This window comes from Paroedura picta, chromosome 4, assembly GCF_049243985.1.
Source record: "Paroedura picta isolate Pp20150507F chromosome 4, Ppicta_v3.0, whole genome shotgun sequence".
Classification (NCBI taxonomy): Eukaryota; Metazoa; Chordata; class Lepidosauria; order Squamata; family Gekkonidae; genus Paroedura; species Paroedura picta.
This window is the reverse complement of record NC_135372.1, coordinates 122,132,378-122,151,039: the sequence shown is the minus strand read 5'-3', so window position 1 is coordinate 122,151,039 and position 18,662 is coordinate 122,132,378. Positions and strand designations below refer to the sequence as shown.

Sequence of the window (18,662 nt, the reverse complement as noted above, 5' to 3'; positions counted from 1 at the left end):
CCAGAGTGAATGACATGCTGGTGACTTGGGTTAAGCACACCCAAGACTACATATCCTGAACACGGATTCGGGTGGGTAGTTGTGTTGGGTCTGGAGCAGCAAAACAAAGACTGAGTCCAGTGGCACCTATAAGACCAACAATTTTTTATAAATAAAAATAAAAATGTGTTGGTCTTGGGTGCCACTGGACTCAAACCTGCCTCTTGAACACTGGTTACTCACACCAGCCAAAGAAACTTTTCAGTCCAATTTGACTGTGGACAGGCCTTCTGACACATGGAAATAACTTCACGTTAAAAACCAGCCGTGCATTATGGCACCCCTCAAAGGCTTTTCACAAGCCTGAGAATCCACACAATCTTCCCTCCCCAGAGTAATGAAAAGGAGGGTTGGGTGTGTTTTGCTTTGGTTTGGCATATTTGGCTCTTTGACAGCAATGCTTTCCCCACTTCATCTGGCTCTCAGAAGCAGACAAACTTCTCTTGGTTCACTTCCCTGGTGTCTTACTGGCCTCTTTCCCTAAACATCAGCAGGATGAAATGGGAGATTGTGCTGGTTAGTGATTTTTCTTCTTGCATGCCAGCAGCCAAGAATGCACATCTGGGATTGCAGCCGGGTGGCAGCTGCATGCTGAGGGAACAGTTCAGACAGGAACAGCAGAAGAAAGATTGCCAGTTTATCTCCTGCGCCTGGTCAGATTAAAACTGAATTTGTATTAATAATTTTTGCAATAACATGGAATTACATTTACAGCCCACTTCTGGTTGTGAACGGCAGCTGAACCAGAGTAACTGGGGAATCTCCCATTCAGGGTTTATGGGAAAAGGCCTGCAACGGAAACTCATGATGCAGTTTATCAACTGCAAAGGAAATTCATGATGCAAATTCAGTCAGTTATTTGGCAACTTATATATATAGATAGATATATTTAGAGCCTCTTGTGGCACAGGGTGGTAAGGAAGCCGACATGCTGTCTGAAGCTCTGACCATGAGGCTAGGAGTTCGATCCCAGCAGCCGGCTCAAGGTTGACTCAGCCTTCCATCCTTCCGAGGTCGGTAAAATGAGTACCCAGCTTGCGGGGGGTAAAACGGTAATGACTGAGGAAGGGCAAACCACCCTGTATTGAGTCTGCCAAGAAAACGCTAAACGGCATCACTCCAAGGGTCAGACATGACCCGGTGCTTACACAGGGGATGCCTTCACCTTTACCTTTATATTTAGAATATTCCTACCTTGCTCCTTCTTCTTTGGAAGCACTGTGCCACAAAAACAGCAGCGATAAAACAAATCAGAAACACCAACACTGGGGGAAAAAACCCTTCCTAGTATCCAAAAACAACAGATTTATTTACCAGCACATAGATGCGGTGAAGCGCCATCTGAACTAACCTAGGTCTTAAGTTTCTTTTCAAAGCCTTGTGGTAGACTTTTGAAAAGACTTGGAGGAGAACTTTGAGAAGGCTCAGTTCGAGGGAGGTTGGTGAGGGTGGTGAAGACCATTTACGCACTGGAGGTTTCATGCTGGGCTGCAGGCTGGAGTTTTAGCCGTGGCAGGTTGCTCCACCTCTTCCTGCACCCACATGGGGGAGCATTTGGCCCGGTGCGCCTCATCTGCCCCCGATTTGTACTCCTGCAGGAGAGCTGGGGCAGTGAAGTTCCTAGTGCATAAACGGTCTAAGAGTGGTGGCTTCTAATCTGGCAAGCCAGGGATGATTCCCCGCTCCTCCACATGCAGCTAGCTGGGTGACCTTGGGCTGGTCTAGTGCTGATAGTGCTGTTTTCACAGAACAGTCTTGTCAGAGCTCTCTCAGCCCCACCTGTCTCACAGGGTGTCTGCTCTGGGGAAAGGAAGGGAAAGCAAATGTAAATCACGTTGAGAGTCCTTTGGGCAGTGAAAAGCAGGGTATAAAAACCATTCTTAGCAATGTGAAAGACAGCAAGGCCCCATGAGCTGGCTTGGTGTTGTGATTAAAAGGTCTAGAACAGGAGAGATCTAAGTTCAGATCTCCACTCTGTCATGGAAGCTCACAGGGTGTTGCACACACTCTCTCCCCCTAATTGATTTTGTATAGAAGACGAGTTGGTTCTTATATGCCACTTTTTTCTACCAGAAGGAGTCTCAAAGCGGCTTACAATTGCCTTCCCTTTCTTCTCCCCACAACAGACACCCTGTGAGGTAGGTGAGGCTGAGAGAGCCCTGATATTACTGAAGAAGAGTTGGCTCTTATATGCCGCTTTTCTCTACCCGAAGGAGTCTCAAAGCGGCTTACAATCGCCTTCCCTTTCCTCGTCCCTCAACAGACACTCTGTGAGGTGGGTGAGGCTGAGAGAGCCCTAATATTATGGCTTGGTCAGAACAACTCTAGCAGGGCTATGACAAGCCCACAATCACCCAGCTGGCTGCATGTGGAGGAGTGGGGAGTCAAACTGGCTCACCAGACTAGAAGCCACTGCTCTTAACCACTACACCATGCTGACTAGCCACCACACGAGGACATCCCAAGCTTCTTCAGGGAAGGATAGGATAACATATTTTAAAAGCATCAAGCTGTCTTCCGATGGGCATACTCACCATTTGGTATTCTAGTAAAAACGTCTGGAATTCCATCAGAGACACACGACAGTGCTCAGATCTGTCACCACTGCTGGAAGAAGAAGCACAGGGAAAGCATTGTTGGCCAGACAGTGCTATGCTGCAGAAGAAACAGCAGCCATCTCTGCTTCCTCTATTGTGGCCCCCACCCTAAGGAGGCCAAGAGGGCTCCAACGCTTCTGTCATTCTGCAAACTATGGAAAAATTAATGTTTTTAATAAATAAAATGAAATATAAACAGGCTATTGTGTCACTGGGACAACATTATCAGATATGTGCCTGAAACTTCAGCCTGGTTATTTTGTAATACGCTACCCAAAACACAAGCACAAACACACACACACACACACAATACTGAAATCTAAAGGTTGTGAAAGAGAAATGAGGTCATGGGAGCTACTTTTAAGGATCTCTCTTAAAGCATCTCTTAAGTGGTCCCATTATCAAATATCTCATTTTGATATTTTGACAACAATGTTACTTTTATAGAAAATCCTGACAAAGGAGACTAGGGGCCTTACTGAGGAAGTGTGCAATATACCCCAACAGTAACAATCAAACTTCAGCAAACCTTTCAGCCCAAGGTAAGAGAACAGTTTACCTTTCCAAGAATGGTACAACCATCTGCAAAAGAAGAAATCCAGAAGTCAGCACCCATATTTGCCCGCTCCAACTTGCATTGCCTAAGCACTGCTTCTAAAGTTCACTTATGTATCCCCCTCTCCAAAGCACGCACATTGCCCCCAAATAACAGTAACATTTGGAAATGTGTACACATAACAGCCAACAGCATCACGGATGGGGTTCATCAATTATTTTCTGAGCTGGATTACCATCTGCTACGGACAGGTGGAGATTTGTCCTTTTATTATTATTATTATTATTATTTAATTTTTAGACCGCCCTTCTCCTAATAGGTCTCAGGGCGGTTTACAACATAAATAGTTAAAACACAATAAAATCCCCATAAAAACCCCAATTAAAAGTTACCTATAACATATCACATAATATATAGCGGCGGTGGTCACAATTCTGATCTTAGTTCAGCCTGGTGGAGATAATAATGTTCAGAAGAGGGTGGCACCAATACAATACATCTAACCATGATCTCGGTGTTAGAGATCTCAATATTGGAGGGGATCCTCTGATGGATTAGTGGGAGAGCTGCCCTGGCTCAACCATATGCCTGGCGGAAGAGCTCAGTCTTACAGGCCCTGCGGAAAGCTGGTAGATCCTGCAGGGCCCTTAGCTCTTCTAGGAGCTCGTTCCACCAGGTTGGGGCCAGGACTGAAAAGGCCCTGGCCCGGGTTGAGGCCAGGCGCACATCCCGTGGGCCCGGGACAACCAGTAAATTCATACCCGCAGAGCGGAGTGCCCTGCGGGGGGCATAAGCAACCAAGTGGTCCCGCAGGTAGACGGGACCCAGGCCGCGTATAGCCTTAAAGGTCAATACCAATACCTTGAATCTGATTCGGAAACAGACTGGTAACCAGTGCAGATGACGAAGCACCGGCTGAATGTGGGCCCTCAAAGGTGTTCTAGTGAGGACCCTGGCAGCCGCATTTTGGACCAGCTGTAACTTCCGAGTCAAAGACAAGGGAAGGCCTGCGTAGAGCGAGTTACGGAAGTCTAATCTGGAAGTGACCGTTGCATGGATCACTGTGGCCAGGTGTTCCGAGGACAGGTAGGGCGCTAGTAGCCGGGTCCTTGGTGAACACAATTCCTTATCCAGTCAAGGATCTGAGCAGACTTTCACACAAAATATATACCTCCTTGTCGGATTCAGGGCTACTGCTTTGTCTAACAGCTAAATTGAATAAATTCCAAACAGTGAGCAAGGGTCAAGCATCTGGAAAGGAAGCAAGGAAAGAAGGGAGCTAGATGTTATGGAACAGCAATAATTATTAAGATTAGAAGCATCTCACCCCTTTTTGTGCATTGTACATCAAGCTCTGGTACAACTGGGCAAATTGTCCATATGTGATATCTCCATTCCTTTGCTCTACATCCTACGAATTGAGATTAGGGAGAAAAATCTTAATAAATAATGCACATCCTCAGTCCTGTATAAACGTGCCATGTTCTGGTCACCACTTCTGGTTGTTTGTGGAACACATTACCCATACAAGGATTGTGATTACTTTTGTCATGTTTCGACTAATTTGGTTTTTTAATTAGAAATCCCTGGTCTGTCAGACATTTAAAATATTCTAAATGAGAAGCAAATACTTAGGATGTCTTAGGAAAGACACTATACAAAATGATGAAGATACGTGATAAGATCTTTCAGTGGATTTGTTAAGGTAAATCTTCATCTACCCCCCCCCGCGCCCAATTTGGAAAAGAGAGGAGAAGGGTGACCCATGCTGTTTCCCCAACAGAACTTGGATTCTCCAAACTGCTACTAGACCAATCTGGGGAAAGATGCCAAGTCATCATACCAGTGCCTGTCTTTTCCCCCCTACATGGTCTATCAGCAACTGGGGGGAGCGGTCATTTATTCTGGGAATCCGGGGGGGGGGGAGTAGCAGAGATTTTAACCATTTCAACCATTACCCCAATCTAAACAAGGGTGGTTTTTAACTTATAAAAGCAAGTTGAGAGATCCAATCTCGTAAGCCTCATTGGTAGATTTCTAATGTGTTGAGAAATTCAATTTTTTCTGCCTTTCCCACAGTTTCTCTGGCTTTTTGGCAATCTTTCTCAAGCATATTTGCTCTGACATTCTGGGGAAAATGTTAGTAAAATGTGGACGGCTACTGTGTGGCTAAAGACATCTGGATTCTCCCACCCACATGGTAGCCATTTGCCATGATCCTGTACCTGCAGCTGCCATTCCTTCTTGCTATTGGGAGGCATTAAAAAAAAATCAATACTGAAATACTGTTATACCAATACACCATTGTAAAAATATGTGTAACAGTTTCACTGAATTCCCAGCTCTGCTTTTTAAAAAATTCGCCAACCCCTTTGCCCTTGCAGAGATATAAGAGGAAATCTGTATCTCCACAACAGAAGCTGCTAGAGTCATACATTTTAAAAATGAAGCCTGATATTTGGGGAACCTGCTATACCTACAGTTACAATGATCTTATCAGTAGAACTGTATTATCTGAATCATTTGGAAAAAATGGCAAAAGGATTGAGGGTGCGACCACCCCTGGGGGACTGGGGAAAGGAAACCTGACTCGGGGAAGTCTTGTGGGCAGAGCTCTTCTTCTATAGCTGCACCACACAAGCCCACCCACGTGTGGAAACCACCTGAGCAATTTGTATGCGTTCACTAAAGAGAACCTGGAAGGTTACTCAGTATGTAAGAAACATTATATTATGGTGCTGCTCACATCAATGGCTGTCAAGAGACGAAAGCTCCTTTGGAGAGGAGCCAAAGACATGACAAGAGGCTAAAGCACTTACTGTTAACCTTTCTCTCAGAAACCTCATGTTAGGGACTCGGTAATTGACTTGAGACAGCATGCTTTTCAGATCCTTTGCAGAAATCCTAGATTATCAGGGACAAATAAAAAAGAGAAATCATTATTAGGGGCGATGCCGCCGTAACATGTTTACAGTGGGACTCCTTCTAAAACCTACTGAGTTTCCTTCTAAACCTAGTAAAAGAAACCAATCACCTAGAAAATGAGGGGGAACACCCAAAACAAACAGATGGATTCAAACCCGCCAATGATCCCTAGATAAGCAGGAGAAGGTGAATATGATTTCCAAAGGACAATGCTCCGTCAGGTGGCTCTTCTACCGCTGTATTTCCTGTGTGTCTTTTCCAAACTGTAATTATTTCAAAGGCATTTGTTCCCCTCTAATGGCTTTAGAAAATACACAAAAACAAGAGAATGTCTTTCCCAAGCAATTTTTGGAAACTTTTAAAAGGTGTTGGGAAGGCAGTCTTCCCTTCAAAAAGTGTCAGGCAAAAATGATCATATTTTCTAAGATATTTCTCAAGCTACTTTGAAAACTTGATTAGAGGAACTGGAAGGGGACACAAACAGTTTTTGAACACATTTTAAAGACCCTGAAAGTCCTGCCAAAAACTACTGCTTGACATTTCCATGGAACTGCTTAAGGATATATTTTTGAGAAAGTGCTCCAAGAAGCTGCAGGATCCTCAGGAAGCTTATGGTAGATTCCTGAATGTCTAGTCCATTAAAGGAGAAAACCCTTCCCTGAAAAATGGATATTTTCCATTATTGACCTTCTCATGCAAGGTGCAGCTGCACAAGAATGTTGTGCGTGCTTTACGCTGCATAGTGAACACAGGGAGCTACTTCTGTTAGGAAACAGATCCCAAGTCAGACTGATGATTCATCAAGCACCATACTGTGTGTTCCGACTTGGCAGCTGCTCTCCAGGGGAAGGTCTTTCCTAGGACCTGCTGCCTGGGATTACCTGAAAAGGAGGTACTCAAGACTGAATCTGGAATCTTCTACAGATGCCATATCTACTGGGAGGGACTGTAGTTTGGTGGTAGAGCACCTGCTTTGAATACAAATGGTCCCAGGTTCAAACCATCTCTATTTGTCTTGTGCCTTGAGTATAACAGGGGTAGAAAAAATATTTAAAAGAGCTAACTGAACCCATACTAATGACCTCCCATCATTAACATCCAGATTTTGGGTCATCAAGTGATTATTTAATCATCAGTTGAAGCAGGAAAGTCTACACATAGCTGGACTACACTAGTATTTATGGCTTCTTTCTCCCTCAGTACCACTGAATCTATAGGGGCCTGTCCAAGAAAGTTAATCTAGAACATGTATATTATAGTAGTCTGGAATATTTTGCTTAAACATTCTGTTTTTATAATCTTAAGGTCCATCACTTATCAGCATTGCCTCAGGAGGTGGGGATCTGTTGACAGTGGCTGATATTCAGTTCTGTCCCATTTCCTACTGGTTGGTTTCAGTGTATGATTATCTCTGGCGGACAACCCACAAAGAGAATCCTGGCTGATGAAAGGTCAACCTGCCAAAGGTGGTATGTTTGCCCAACAGCTTTATCAATGCCTGATTCAGGGAGAGGAAGATAACAAAGAGTCTTACAACAGTGAATGTTAGACCCACCTTCCAAAAGAAAAAAAAACACACACACACTGAATGGACAGGGCTAGTAAGTTATTCCCTCACCTTTAATCACCTGTTTCTGAGTAAGGGGGTTAAATGGGTCATTGCTGTTAATTTTGAGTAGGGTCTGGTAACCTAAGCCATGCTATGACATCAATAAATTTCATCTGCAGAATGAGAGAGATCCTTCCCCCACTGAATTGCTTAGATCTTTTCCCACCATTTGAAACTGTTCACCATGAAGTGAGCTGAATGCACGGTATGTAGCTGTGGGCCTCTGTTCTCCCCTCGTGGGAAGGGGCGTAATGGGCAGCAACATAAAATGAGCTTCATAGATACAGAACTATTAGTTGAAACTGGGTTTTGGTAAAATGGAAGAAGCAGCCCAAAGGATTTCAAGCTCTTTGGTAGCCTTACAGTTTTGGAGTACATAACTTGTTTTATGTGCCCCTGTGTTGTCTCTTTGAAGCCCAGGTGGCCATCCAGAAATTCAGGAAGGCATTTTTCAACACAGTTCTCTTGCTTGCTAATTAACCATGGCTCACATCTGTCCAGGGAACTTCTCTTCCACAAAGCGGAAGCTAGGAGAAACCCATGCCTAAGCATTCACTAGCATTTAAGTCAGCCAAATGATGACAGATGAAAGCCAAGCAAATCAGTTTCAGATGATGAAGGATCATCTGGCAGAGGAATGGTGTGCTCCTGGCAGCTGAGAGGTGGTGTTTTTCCTCTCCCCAGGAAAACAGACTGGAGCTCTCCTTTCCATGGCAGAACAGGAAAGTAATGGATTTAATCCAGTTAAACAGATCCTCCCCAGCTGAACTCCTGAGAGAGGCATGTCACAGACAGACAGCCTAGGAGTTTGAGGATTAGCTGCAGTCATTAGGTCAGGAAATGGAACTCAGCAACTATTCATTTATTACTTCCAGATCTCAGTGGGCGATAAAAGAGGATCTACATTCTAAAGGGGGAGGGAAGGGAAACAGAAAAGCTGAATAAATGGGCCAGTGGCCACGAAGCAGCTTTTTAACATTTCTAAGGGGTTTAAGTCCATCTTCTCAAACTCCAAAAGCCCTTGCTGCAAGCAGAGATTCCAACAACCTCTCCAAACCCAAGGGAGGGTGCAGTCCTCTTGTGCAGATCACCAAGTGAAACATCAGGTACATGCGTTTAACTGCTAGTTTCACATCATCACTCCAGTTGAGAAGCTGCCAGAGCACGGCGAAATGGAACCATGTATAGAGGCAGGGTACACACCTTCTGTAACTACTCATTCTGGTATAAGCAAGCATTCTGGAGACCTCATAAAAGATAAAGGGAAGACAGACGTAAGGGTTTTAGAAAAATAGGGCTGTTTTGGAAGTGTCCATATTACACTTAATCAAAAAGTACCTTTCTTCTGCAGGGTTCAGAACGGGGGGCGGGGTGTTCGGATAAAGATGGAATAAAGGTTCTGAAAGTTCCCAGCAGAATATGATATGAACTAGCTGATGCCTGTGATATCTCCAAGAACTCCAGCTTACATTCTGCCCATCCCACTGAAATCCACAGAGCATTACTGTATTTTCTGCATGAAAAGTTTCCTTTTTATATCACAAATCTGGTTTCACCTGAAAGACTTCCTATAAGACCTCCTATAAACATTCACCTGAAAGACCTCCTATACACATATGGATACCTGAAGCCCCTGAATTGCTTTCAAGTGGGTTTCTAAGTGTGAGCTATATGCAATGTGATTTGAGAGTCAATGTGGTCTACTGACCAGCACTCCCAGTTTCTGCTGGGGAATAAACACAACGTTACAGAATTCTCTCGTAGCCCTGACACCCCAAACTAGCCCAATCTTGCCAAAGCTTGGAAGCTAAGCAGGATCAGTACGTTGCTGGGAGACCACCAAGGAAGACTGGGGATGCTCTGCAGAAGAAAGCAATGGCAAACCCCTTCTGCTCACCTCTGTCCTTGAAAACCCCATGAGGTGGAACTTCACAAAACAGTTGCAGCAGAATGAGGATGAGCATCCAACTTCCTAACCAACCAACCAGGAAACTCAAAAATGTACAGTGAGACTGGGAAAAAGATACCATCCCTCCAGAGCTGCCAGCATCTTTTTAGGGAAGGACTGAAAAATTTAGGCTTTTGATCCAAATCCACACAACCTCTTTTAAACTACAACTGATTTGCCAGCAAAAGATTATTGTCAGAAATTTTCCACAAAAGGCTAGCTATGCCCATCAAGATGATAAGGGCCATTCAAATATCAAGAGATCCTACTGCGGTAATCTGTGCAGTCTTGCCTTTTATACAAAAAGAAGCCTATTTGTCCCTCTTATAATAGGGGCTCCCTTTTAAACGCCCCATCCAGTTGCATCTTTGTTACTTCCCCTCTCGCGCTGTGGGTGGAGAAGACAGGAAAATTCCGCAACGTATTTTTAAAAAGGAGTCTTACATACACATACAAACCCAAGTGGGAATGACAAAGGCTCATTTATAGTACCAGGCTGGGTTATTATATGCATACAACACACTCAGAATTTCTGTGCTTTGCAAGCATTGCCGTCCTTCAAATGCTCTGTGACAAGTATTCAGAAAGCAGGTGGCAACAATCTTTAGAAGGCACAATACAAGCCCATCAATATGCACATTATGAAAGACACAGCCCTCCCTCTCTGACAGATGTTGCCCATTCTTTGTATTCCTCCATCTCTGCTCATATTTAAATAACAGCCATCCCAAGACCTCCCACTAGGAATGAAAATAGGGAGAAAGGATGCAACGAAAGCTGGGCAGCTCCCTAGCACTGGAAACACAGTCTTAGGCAAAGAGGGTCAGTTCTGGCATTCACAAAATTCAGTACTAAGTTAAGGCTTCTGAAACTTCCATGGTTGTGCAGTGGAACTCTGGCTCAGATCAGACTTCATGCAAGACACCAGTTAAGATTATCATAGAATTCACAGACTCATAGAATCATAGAGTTGGAAGGGACCTCATGGGCCATCTAGTTCAACCCCCTGCACTATGCAGGACACTCACATCCCAATCGCTCATCTACTGTAACCTGCCACCCCTTTGCCTTCACAGAATCAGCCTCTCCGTCAGATGGCTATCTAGCCTTTGTTTAAAAATTTCCAAAGATGGAGAACCCACCACCTCCCGAGGAAGCCAGTTCCACTGAGAAACCGCTCGAACTGTCAGCTGGCTGGTGTTTAGTTTATTAAAATTTGTATACCCTGACTTTCTTCTTGGCTCAAAGTGGCCTAAGACTGTAGAGACCAGAGACCAAAATTGCCCACTCAAACTACAAAGATTACTATGGAAACTCTGGAACATTCACTGTCTCTCAGCCTAACCAATCTCCCTTATATAAAGGGGGATAAAATGGAGGAAGGAATAATTGTGTTTATGCCATTCTGAAAACCTTAGAAAAAGAGCAAGATCAAAGTTGACTAGATAAACACTGAGAAACCTAGCTATGAAAGCTGAGAGTCCCCAGAGGGATGGCCCATGGTACCTACCAAGTCAATGTGGCCAGGTGGGCTTTTGTCCAGCAAGCGTTCTAACTGGATGTGAAAATTTATTAAATATTGCTTAGGCAGCAGCTGCAACCAGAACATCACTTGCTTTCACTATGTGACTGAAGGCAACCCATGGCAGCCATTTTGTGGCTGGTTCTGCCTCCTGTGGCAGCCATTTTGTGCCTGTACCCCTCACCCTATGTCAGAATTCCAAAGGTGTCCACAGGTTCTAAAAGGCTGGATCTAAACAATCCAGCTGACTCCTATCTGTTCGAACTGCCAGCTGCAGACTTTTGCCTCCCTAAATGGTTACACTATCCAAGTCTTGCATGCATACTCACAAACATGCCAGGCTTTGAGGTTTCCAAGCAAAGATACACATGCCAGAAATCTCTGGAGAAAGAACATAACTTTGTATGCAGCACCGGGGGGAGGGGGGGAGGTCCTGTAGACTACCCGATCCATTAGGTGCTTAGTTGCCATGGCAACACCGGCATCTTTGGTAACTTTTCTTGCCATTAGCTTTAATATCGGTGTCTCCGCCTCACTCCCCCTTTTTGAAATTTAGTGGTAATGGTTAAAGCATTTCATCTTTCTAAGGGAACAGCACTTTAAAAAAATCAATATTGAAAGGTTAAGATACTCTTAAGTTCATTAAAGGAAACCTGAAAAGGAAAAGAACCTAGTAATAGAACAGGACACTAAAATAGAAGGTCAGGCAGAGAGGATCAGAGGCAGTGTGTGCGGGACTGGCGTTAAAAATGAGAGTCACTTCAAAGTACATTAGTCCTTTCAGAGGAATGTTATTATTGCCCAATACATTTCAATGCCCTTACCGTAAAAGTCGATACTATCACTCATTTCCACACATCGATTATGAATATAAGGAAACTAATAGTTCTGAACTAAACACGCTGCACAATATCTGTTGTTTTTATAGTTATCGAAGCTTTGACAAACTGAATAACACCTTTAAAAGAACGTTCTTGATGTAAGTTTTCCACTTTTGAGATCTAAGCTCCATTGGGGGGGAATCATATCTATTCAAGGGAACTGACTCTCAAAAGCTTACACTCCAAAAATCGTGTTGGTCTTTACAGTGCTACAGGATGCAAATATAGCTCCATGTTTTTGCGATGTTTTTTGCATTACAGTTTAAACCACAGTTAATTTCTCCATCCTTACTTTAGCCAATCTTGTCCACTTGGTAATTCACATTAGTAATCCAACTCTACCTGAGTGAGTAGGTCTACTTGTTCAAATAAATAACATATATCCAATTTCAGGGTATCATCAAAAGACTGAGCACTCAACATGGTGCTATGGGTCACTTAAAAAAATTACTTGCAGACATTTTGCTTTCATCTAAGAATGCTTCTCGTTGTACCAGGATAAAAAGAAACTAAAACTCACTTTTCCAGTACGGCAACAATACTTATTACCCAACCTTAGTTATCTGACACTGACCTGAATTCACTATTCCATTGCATAAAACAGAACTGAAATGTGTAAATATGCTCTAATTTTAAAAAGCCAAGTGCTATGCTGTTTACCTGTCTTCTCTGTTGCGATCGACTGAGTTGAACTGCTTTCGAAGCCACCTGAAAAGAAATATGTTTAGAAATTTAAATCTGTCATTGGTTGCACATCTAATCTCTAGGTTTCCCAACAGTGGCCAAAAAGCAACTTTGCAAACATATCTCAAGCACATTTCCTCCATAAAATCTAAGAAAAAGAAAGGGAGCAAGAGACAGTGACTGTGTAGTGGCTGAAGTGTGTGACTAGGATCTAGGAGACTTGGATTCAAATCCCCACTTGACCACAGAACTTGCTAGGTGACCTTGGGTGCTTGTACTCTCAGCCTAAACTACCTCACAAAGCTGTTGCAGTGGTTCTCAACCTTCCTAATGCTGCGACTCTTTAATACAGTTCCTCCTGTTGTGGTGACCCCCAACCATAAAATTATGCAAGTGTTCTTTCACAGAAATTAAACTGAAACTGACGAATGGTGTGAAGATCCATTGTTCATGATTGTATATCAGTTGTAAATATATTGGCGGGTGCCTTCAGGAGAAGCGGCAACAGTGGCGGCTCCCCCCCCCCTCCTGGCCAAGCTGCTCGCCCTGCCGCAACCCCTGTGAAAGGGTCATTTGACTCCCAAAGGGGTCCCGGCCCCCAGGTTGAGAACCACTGAACTAGGGTAAAGTGCTAAAAATCTCAGGATTCCCCCACCCAAGCAAGCCAGCTGGGGGCAAGGGGGGGGGGAGGCCTTGGACAACTCTTTGAAGCTGAAAGATCCACAAGTCACATGTCAATCAATTTTAAAAGCCCTTCTAAATCTTATCTTGGCTAGTGTACACACAGTACTTCAAGCTTGAACAATGCTGGAGAATATGATGGGACAAAAATAAGAGATGTTTTCCACATCGGGGTGGGCATGCGTTGTTTCTACAATGCTGATGCAGCTGCCAGTACATCACAGTGGCAACAGGGCCTCTCACAAGGCAGGTTTCCCTACAGATTTTCTGCCCCAGTCTACCACCACCGCCATCTCTTTTGTTCGCTACCACACAAGACTTTTACACATCTCTTCCCCCATTTACATTTAAACTGCTCCCCTTTCCACCCAAAACCGTCCATCAGAACAACTGAATCATAGAATCATAGAGTTGGATGGGGCCATACACAGGCCATCTAGTCCAACCCTCTGCTCTGCCCAGGAAGAAAAAGGCTCCTCTCAAATCTCCCCTCTCTTTTTTCCGAGCCTTCCCATCTCTAGGTTAGAAATGGGTCCAAAGCCACCCAGCAAGCTTTCATGGCAGAGCAGAATTCAAACTGGGCCTTTCGGAACCTAATCTGATACTCTAGACTAGCGATCCCCAACCTGTGGGCTGCGGACCACATGTGGTCCTTCGACTAATTGGAGGTGGGCCCCGAAGGACGCCTTCTCGCCCCCCCCCCGGCCCTTTACAACACACTTCAGGTGTCTCCCATCACTCCCAGATGGGACTATCTCGTTGCAGAGAAACAAGCTCAGGGTTCCCATTGATTTGTCATTGTCATGAGTTAAAATTTCCATGAAAATAAAATGTTCCTTATGTTCATTGTTGTGGCATGTCTGTATCTGATTTTGAAGGGATGTTTAAACATTACCATAGCGATCAGAGAGTGTTAGGGCAGTGGTTGAGAGTAGAGGAGTAAACTACCCCCCCCCCCACTGGGCCTCAGTAAAAGGCGTTGAGTGGTCCCCGGTGAGTGGTCCTTGGTGATAAAAAGGTTGGGGACCACTGCTCTAGACATCACACCACACTACACTAGCAATGCTAGATGTTTCTCTCTAGAAAGAACAATAAACCTTTCAATCAAATTAAGAGCATATAAATTGTTAGCATTTAGTATGAAACACATTATGGATTTTTTGTTACATGCATAGGGTCATTTTTTTTAAATGATGGTGAAGCAGCACAACCCCCCCCCCCCCATGCACACACACACTTTCCTGCTGTTGATTTCTGTTTTACCTTTCTATCTGCAGTGGGGTAGGAGCCTTTAAGGTATCTGCCACAAGCCAGTTCAGCCCTTTGATCCACATGCTGACTTCGTCTTCGGATGTGGCTGTGCAAATAAAGAACCAAGCAGACATATAAAGATACGAGGCAGGCACTGACCCTGTTTCCATGCAGGAAGTCCCGGCACAGCTGGCCTCTAACCGGAGGAAGCTAATCCCACTGAGTTTATAAATTATAACAGAGCATTCCGAGAAGAACCATTAAAGAAGAACAACATCCCTGGACATTCATTACTGAAATACTCCTGTCTTAAACAAAGGGTGTATTTTTTGTCATCCGTAACAAGCTTGTCAATAGCTGGTCAGTTGTATCACCTGTGGCTTTAGGGAAATTTACGGATTGCAAGAAATTGATACATTTGCTCTCTATTAGCCATTCATGTGCACAACACCAGGGGATTTGATGCATGTAAGAGCAACCAACTAGATAGTATTTCAAAGGGATAATCATTTTTAGTGGACGTGCTTACAAAGCTTTTTGTGGACCAATTCTCACAAGCAAATCCGGTCACTGGAAATGTGTATTGCATGGGTCATGTACTATACTTGGTGAAATGGTGGTGGGATTGTTCTCCAGCATCCACAATGTTTATTTAGGAAGTGTATGTGCTGTCTCTCCAGACACCTGCTCTGGTTGGTTCAAAAAGTAAAACACAATTAAATAGATCAAGACAGTCCAATTTTTTTTAAAGGAAAAGACAGCAAATGCGTGTTTACTCAGTCAGTTTCTGGGAGATCTGAGGTGGTGCAATAAACACAGGACAGCAATCCTTATTTGGAACATTCATGATCCACGCTATCTATCAGTGGATTCTCAACGAAGTGAACAATTATATAAAAATACATATCCAAAAACATTAAATCATGGGAATGAAAACACCAATAAATAGCCAGTCAGCTCATGATAAAAAAAATTAAATTAAAATCAATTTGCATGATAAAATAATACAATATAACCATTATAAACTTTGAAGTAGTGGGAGCCAGTTTTGGGTGATGGTTAAGAAGGGTGAGCTCTAATCTGGAGAACTGAGTTTGATTCCCTGCTCCTCCACATGCAGCCAGCTGGGTAACTTTGGGCCAGTCAGAGTTCTCTTAGAGCTGTTCTCAAAGAGCAGTTCTGTTAGAGTTCTCTCAGAATCAACTACCTCAAAGGGTATCTGTTGTGGGGAGAGGAAGGGGAAAGGTGTTTGTAAGATGCTTTGAGACTCCTTCAGGGAGTGAAAAGCAGGATACCAAGAACAAGAGTTTAAAAGGTTCTGGATTTGAAGTAATGGATTGATTATTTGGACAACTAGATAGTATAAAAGCCTTGCATAACAACCTCATATAAGAACCTGTGTTCTGGCTTAGATCTTTTCAGCAGTACCTCTTAGCTCTTTCCCTCCACCGCAACTAGCCTCTGCAAGAAGAAGTCTGCAATTTTCAGAAGCCACTCTCTGACTCTGGCCTAGTCTACCAAAAGATTCATGAAAGGCAATGGTTTATAATGGTTTATTATTGATACATCAATTGATCAAAGCTCTAATTGATTAATCTATTTTAATTTCTGGGAGGGACATGGAACCACAGTGATTTATTTATTTTTTACTTTGGTGTGTAGGACGGAAACAAAATGCAAACACCATTAATGAAGACTTTCCTTCCTGGCAAGGTGGTACTTTCCACTTATCTCTACAAGGACAGTTTGGCTCCCAAGAAAAACTCCATTAATTCAAGATAAACAACATGCTAATCCATTTTGATATGTATTAGATGTTAAGGAAGCCCTCCACGCAGGAGTAAGGACAAGTAATGATCATTCATTGCTCTGGAAAGTCTGGCCACAGAATGGCTTCTCACAGCAAGCTGTGAACAACAACCCTACAAATGGTGGCTTTTCTTCAGGAGCCAGGCTGGTTTGCACAAACCCACAGACGGGTCTTTGGATCCACTGCCCCAACTATGAAACTCCTCAGGTGCTAAGAATGGCCATATCTCTATGTAAACCAAAATAAATAAATACATAAAGTATTTCTAGATTATTCTTCAGACTTTCCTTTCCCACAGGGTGTCTGAACTGGAGCACTGAGTTAAAGGTCATGGCAAGGGGGAATAAATGTTGTAGAAAATGCTGTCAACCACCTTGGATAATTTTTATTTGAAAGGCAGTTAACCACCAAGCTAAAATGTTCAGAAGAAGCCTCAAAGTCCTAATAAAGGTAAAGGTAAAGGTATCCCCTGTGCAAGCACTGAGTCATGTCTGACCCTTGGGGTGACGCCCTCCAGCGTTTTCATGGCAGACTCAATACGGGGTGGTTTGCCAGTGCCTTCCCCAGTCATTACCGTTTACCCCCCAGCAAGCTGGGTACTCATTTTACCGACCTCGGAAGGATGGAAGGCTGAGTCAACCTTGAGCCGGCTGCTGGGATTGAACTCCCAACCTCATGGGCAGACAGATTCAGACAGCATATCGCTGCCTTACCACTCTGTGCCACAAGAGGCTCCTCAAAGTCCTAATAGCAGCTTTCATTTCTGCAGCTGATACAGGTACCCTACCAAGAGCCCTCTTCCATCCTCTCAGCACCGGTGCTGCCACTTGCTCACTTTTTCCTCTACAAAAAGCCAAACATTACTGGAGACTGAATGAATTCTGAAGGTTTTAAGAGGAATCTGAGTGCAGAAATATGTCCTCTGAGTAGCTGTACACTCAATAGGAACAGGCAAGAAGACATCTCACCTTGCAGGCTGAGTGTTTTTAGCCTGAATTCCATGCCATAAAGGATGACAAAGCAGTGAGATGGGTCTGGTCGAGAAGACGGATCTTCCTGATATCGGTCAAAATCTCGGGAGTTTCTTCCCAGACGAATCTCTTGGATTTCACGAATATCAACTGCGCAGGTGGGATTAAAGAAATGGAATCAATGAGAATAAATAAATACATAAATCTTTTTTCTTTCTTTTTTTGCAACCTGTCGTTCCTAAAAAGCTCAGGTTGGGTAACAGCATAAAATAGACAATCCATCCTCAGAATAATATAATATCATAAAATCACATACCTATTAAAATAATAAAACAGTTGCCAGTAAACTGATCTAAGCTGGAGGGGGTCAAATCCTTGGGGGCAGATCTTCCCTCTGCCTCAGCAGTAAGGCAAGCACTTCTTGATGGTCCATCAGGGCCCCAACCCTAGGCCCAGTGGAACAGCTCCATCGTGCAGGCCCTAAGGAACTGGTTAAGGTCCTGCAGGCCCCGATTTCGAACATTCTACGAGGCTAAGACCAAAAAGATCTTCCTTTGGGCTGGGGATCCTCAGTAGATTTTGATCAAATGATCTTAATGAACTTGAGAGCCAAGTGAAAAAGGTGGTCCCACAGATACAAATGAGACTAAAGACAGAAAACAGGGATCCTTGCAAAGGTGACATGCTCAGCAGCATTGCTTCCAGAAGCTTGGATAAACACGGCTATCATGTTAACCAAAGGTACTGAACTCCACTTTTGAACAACAGTCTCCCAACATGGTCCGTTGTTCAACTGTTGTAGGGAAAGTTCTGGAGATTATTATATCTTCACATGCCCTGATTATTCAATGTGCACAAAATATAAGGGGCATTATACTATTAATAGACTACTTTGTTTCCCATGGCACCATCAGATTTTTCTCTCTCTCCTCTGTCCCAGAATTGCCATGCTAGGATGGACAGTTGTTAGTTTATTTATTTAACATATTTGTTTAGCTGCCTTTCCCTGTGCAGCTCAGGATGCAAACGTTGGCTGGTTCATGGTTCCCAAAATGAAGTCTGCGGCAGGTCAACCAGCATGAACTTTCCAGCTGGTTGTGAATTGATACATTTCCATTCAAACTGTCTCTACTCAATAAAAATGTTTACCAAACTTCTAAGCAACATAACTTGAAAGGCATATAAAGG

General features: G+C 43.6%; 1 protein-coding gene across 2 annotated transcripts in view; it reads right to left on the bottom strand.

Moving 5' to 3' along the window:
* PLCG1 (phospholipase C gamma 1) overlaps window positions 1–18,662 on the bottom strand; it is a 101,456-nt gene that overhangs the window by 33,308 nt on the left and 49,486 nt on the right. The window contains exons 2-8 of one of the 2 annotated variants that reach the window (XM_077335428.1): window positions 17,472–17,624; window positions 14,706–14,799; window positions 12,738–12,785; window positions 6,012–6,096; window positions 4,520–4,603; window positions 3,196–3,218; window positions 2,574–2,646 (exon numbers count right to left, since the gene is read on the bottom strand). In XM_077335428.1, coding sequence (XP_077191543.1) covers window positions 2,574–2,646; window positions 3,196–3,218; window positions 4,520–4,603; window positions 6,012–6,096; window positions 12,738–12,785; window positions 14,706–14,799; window positions 17,472–17,624 — 560 coding nt within the window. The remainder of the gene's footprint in view (window positions 1–2,573; window positions 2,647–3,195; window positions 3,219–4,519; window positions 4,604–6,011; window positions 6,097–12,737; window positions 12,786–14,705; window positions 14,800–17,471; window positions 17,625–18,662) is intronic. The other variant, XM_077335429.1, reaches the window with a different exon arrangement.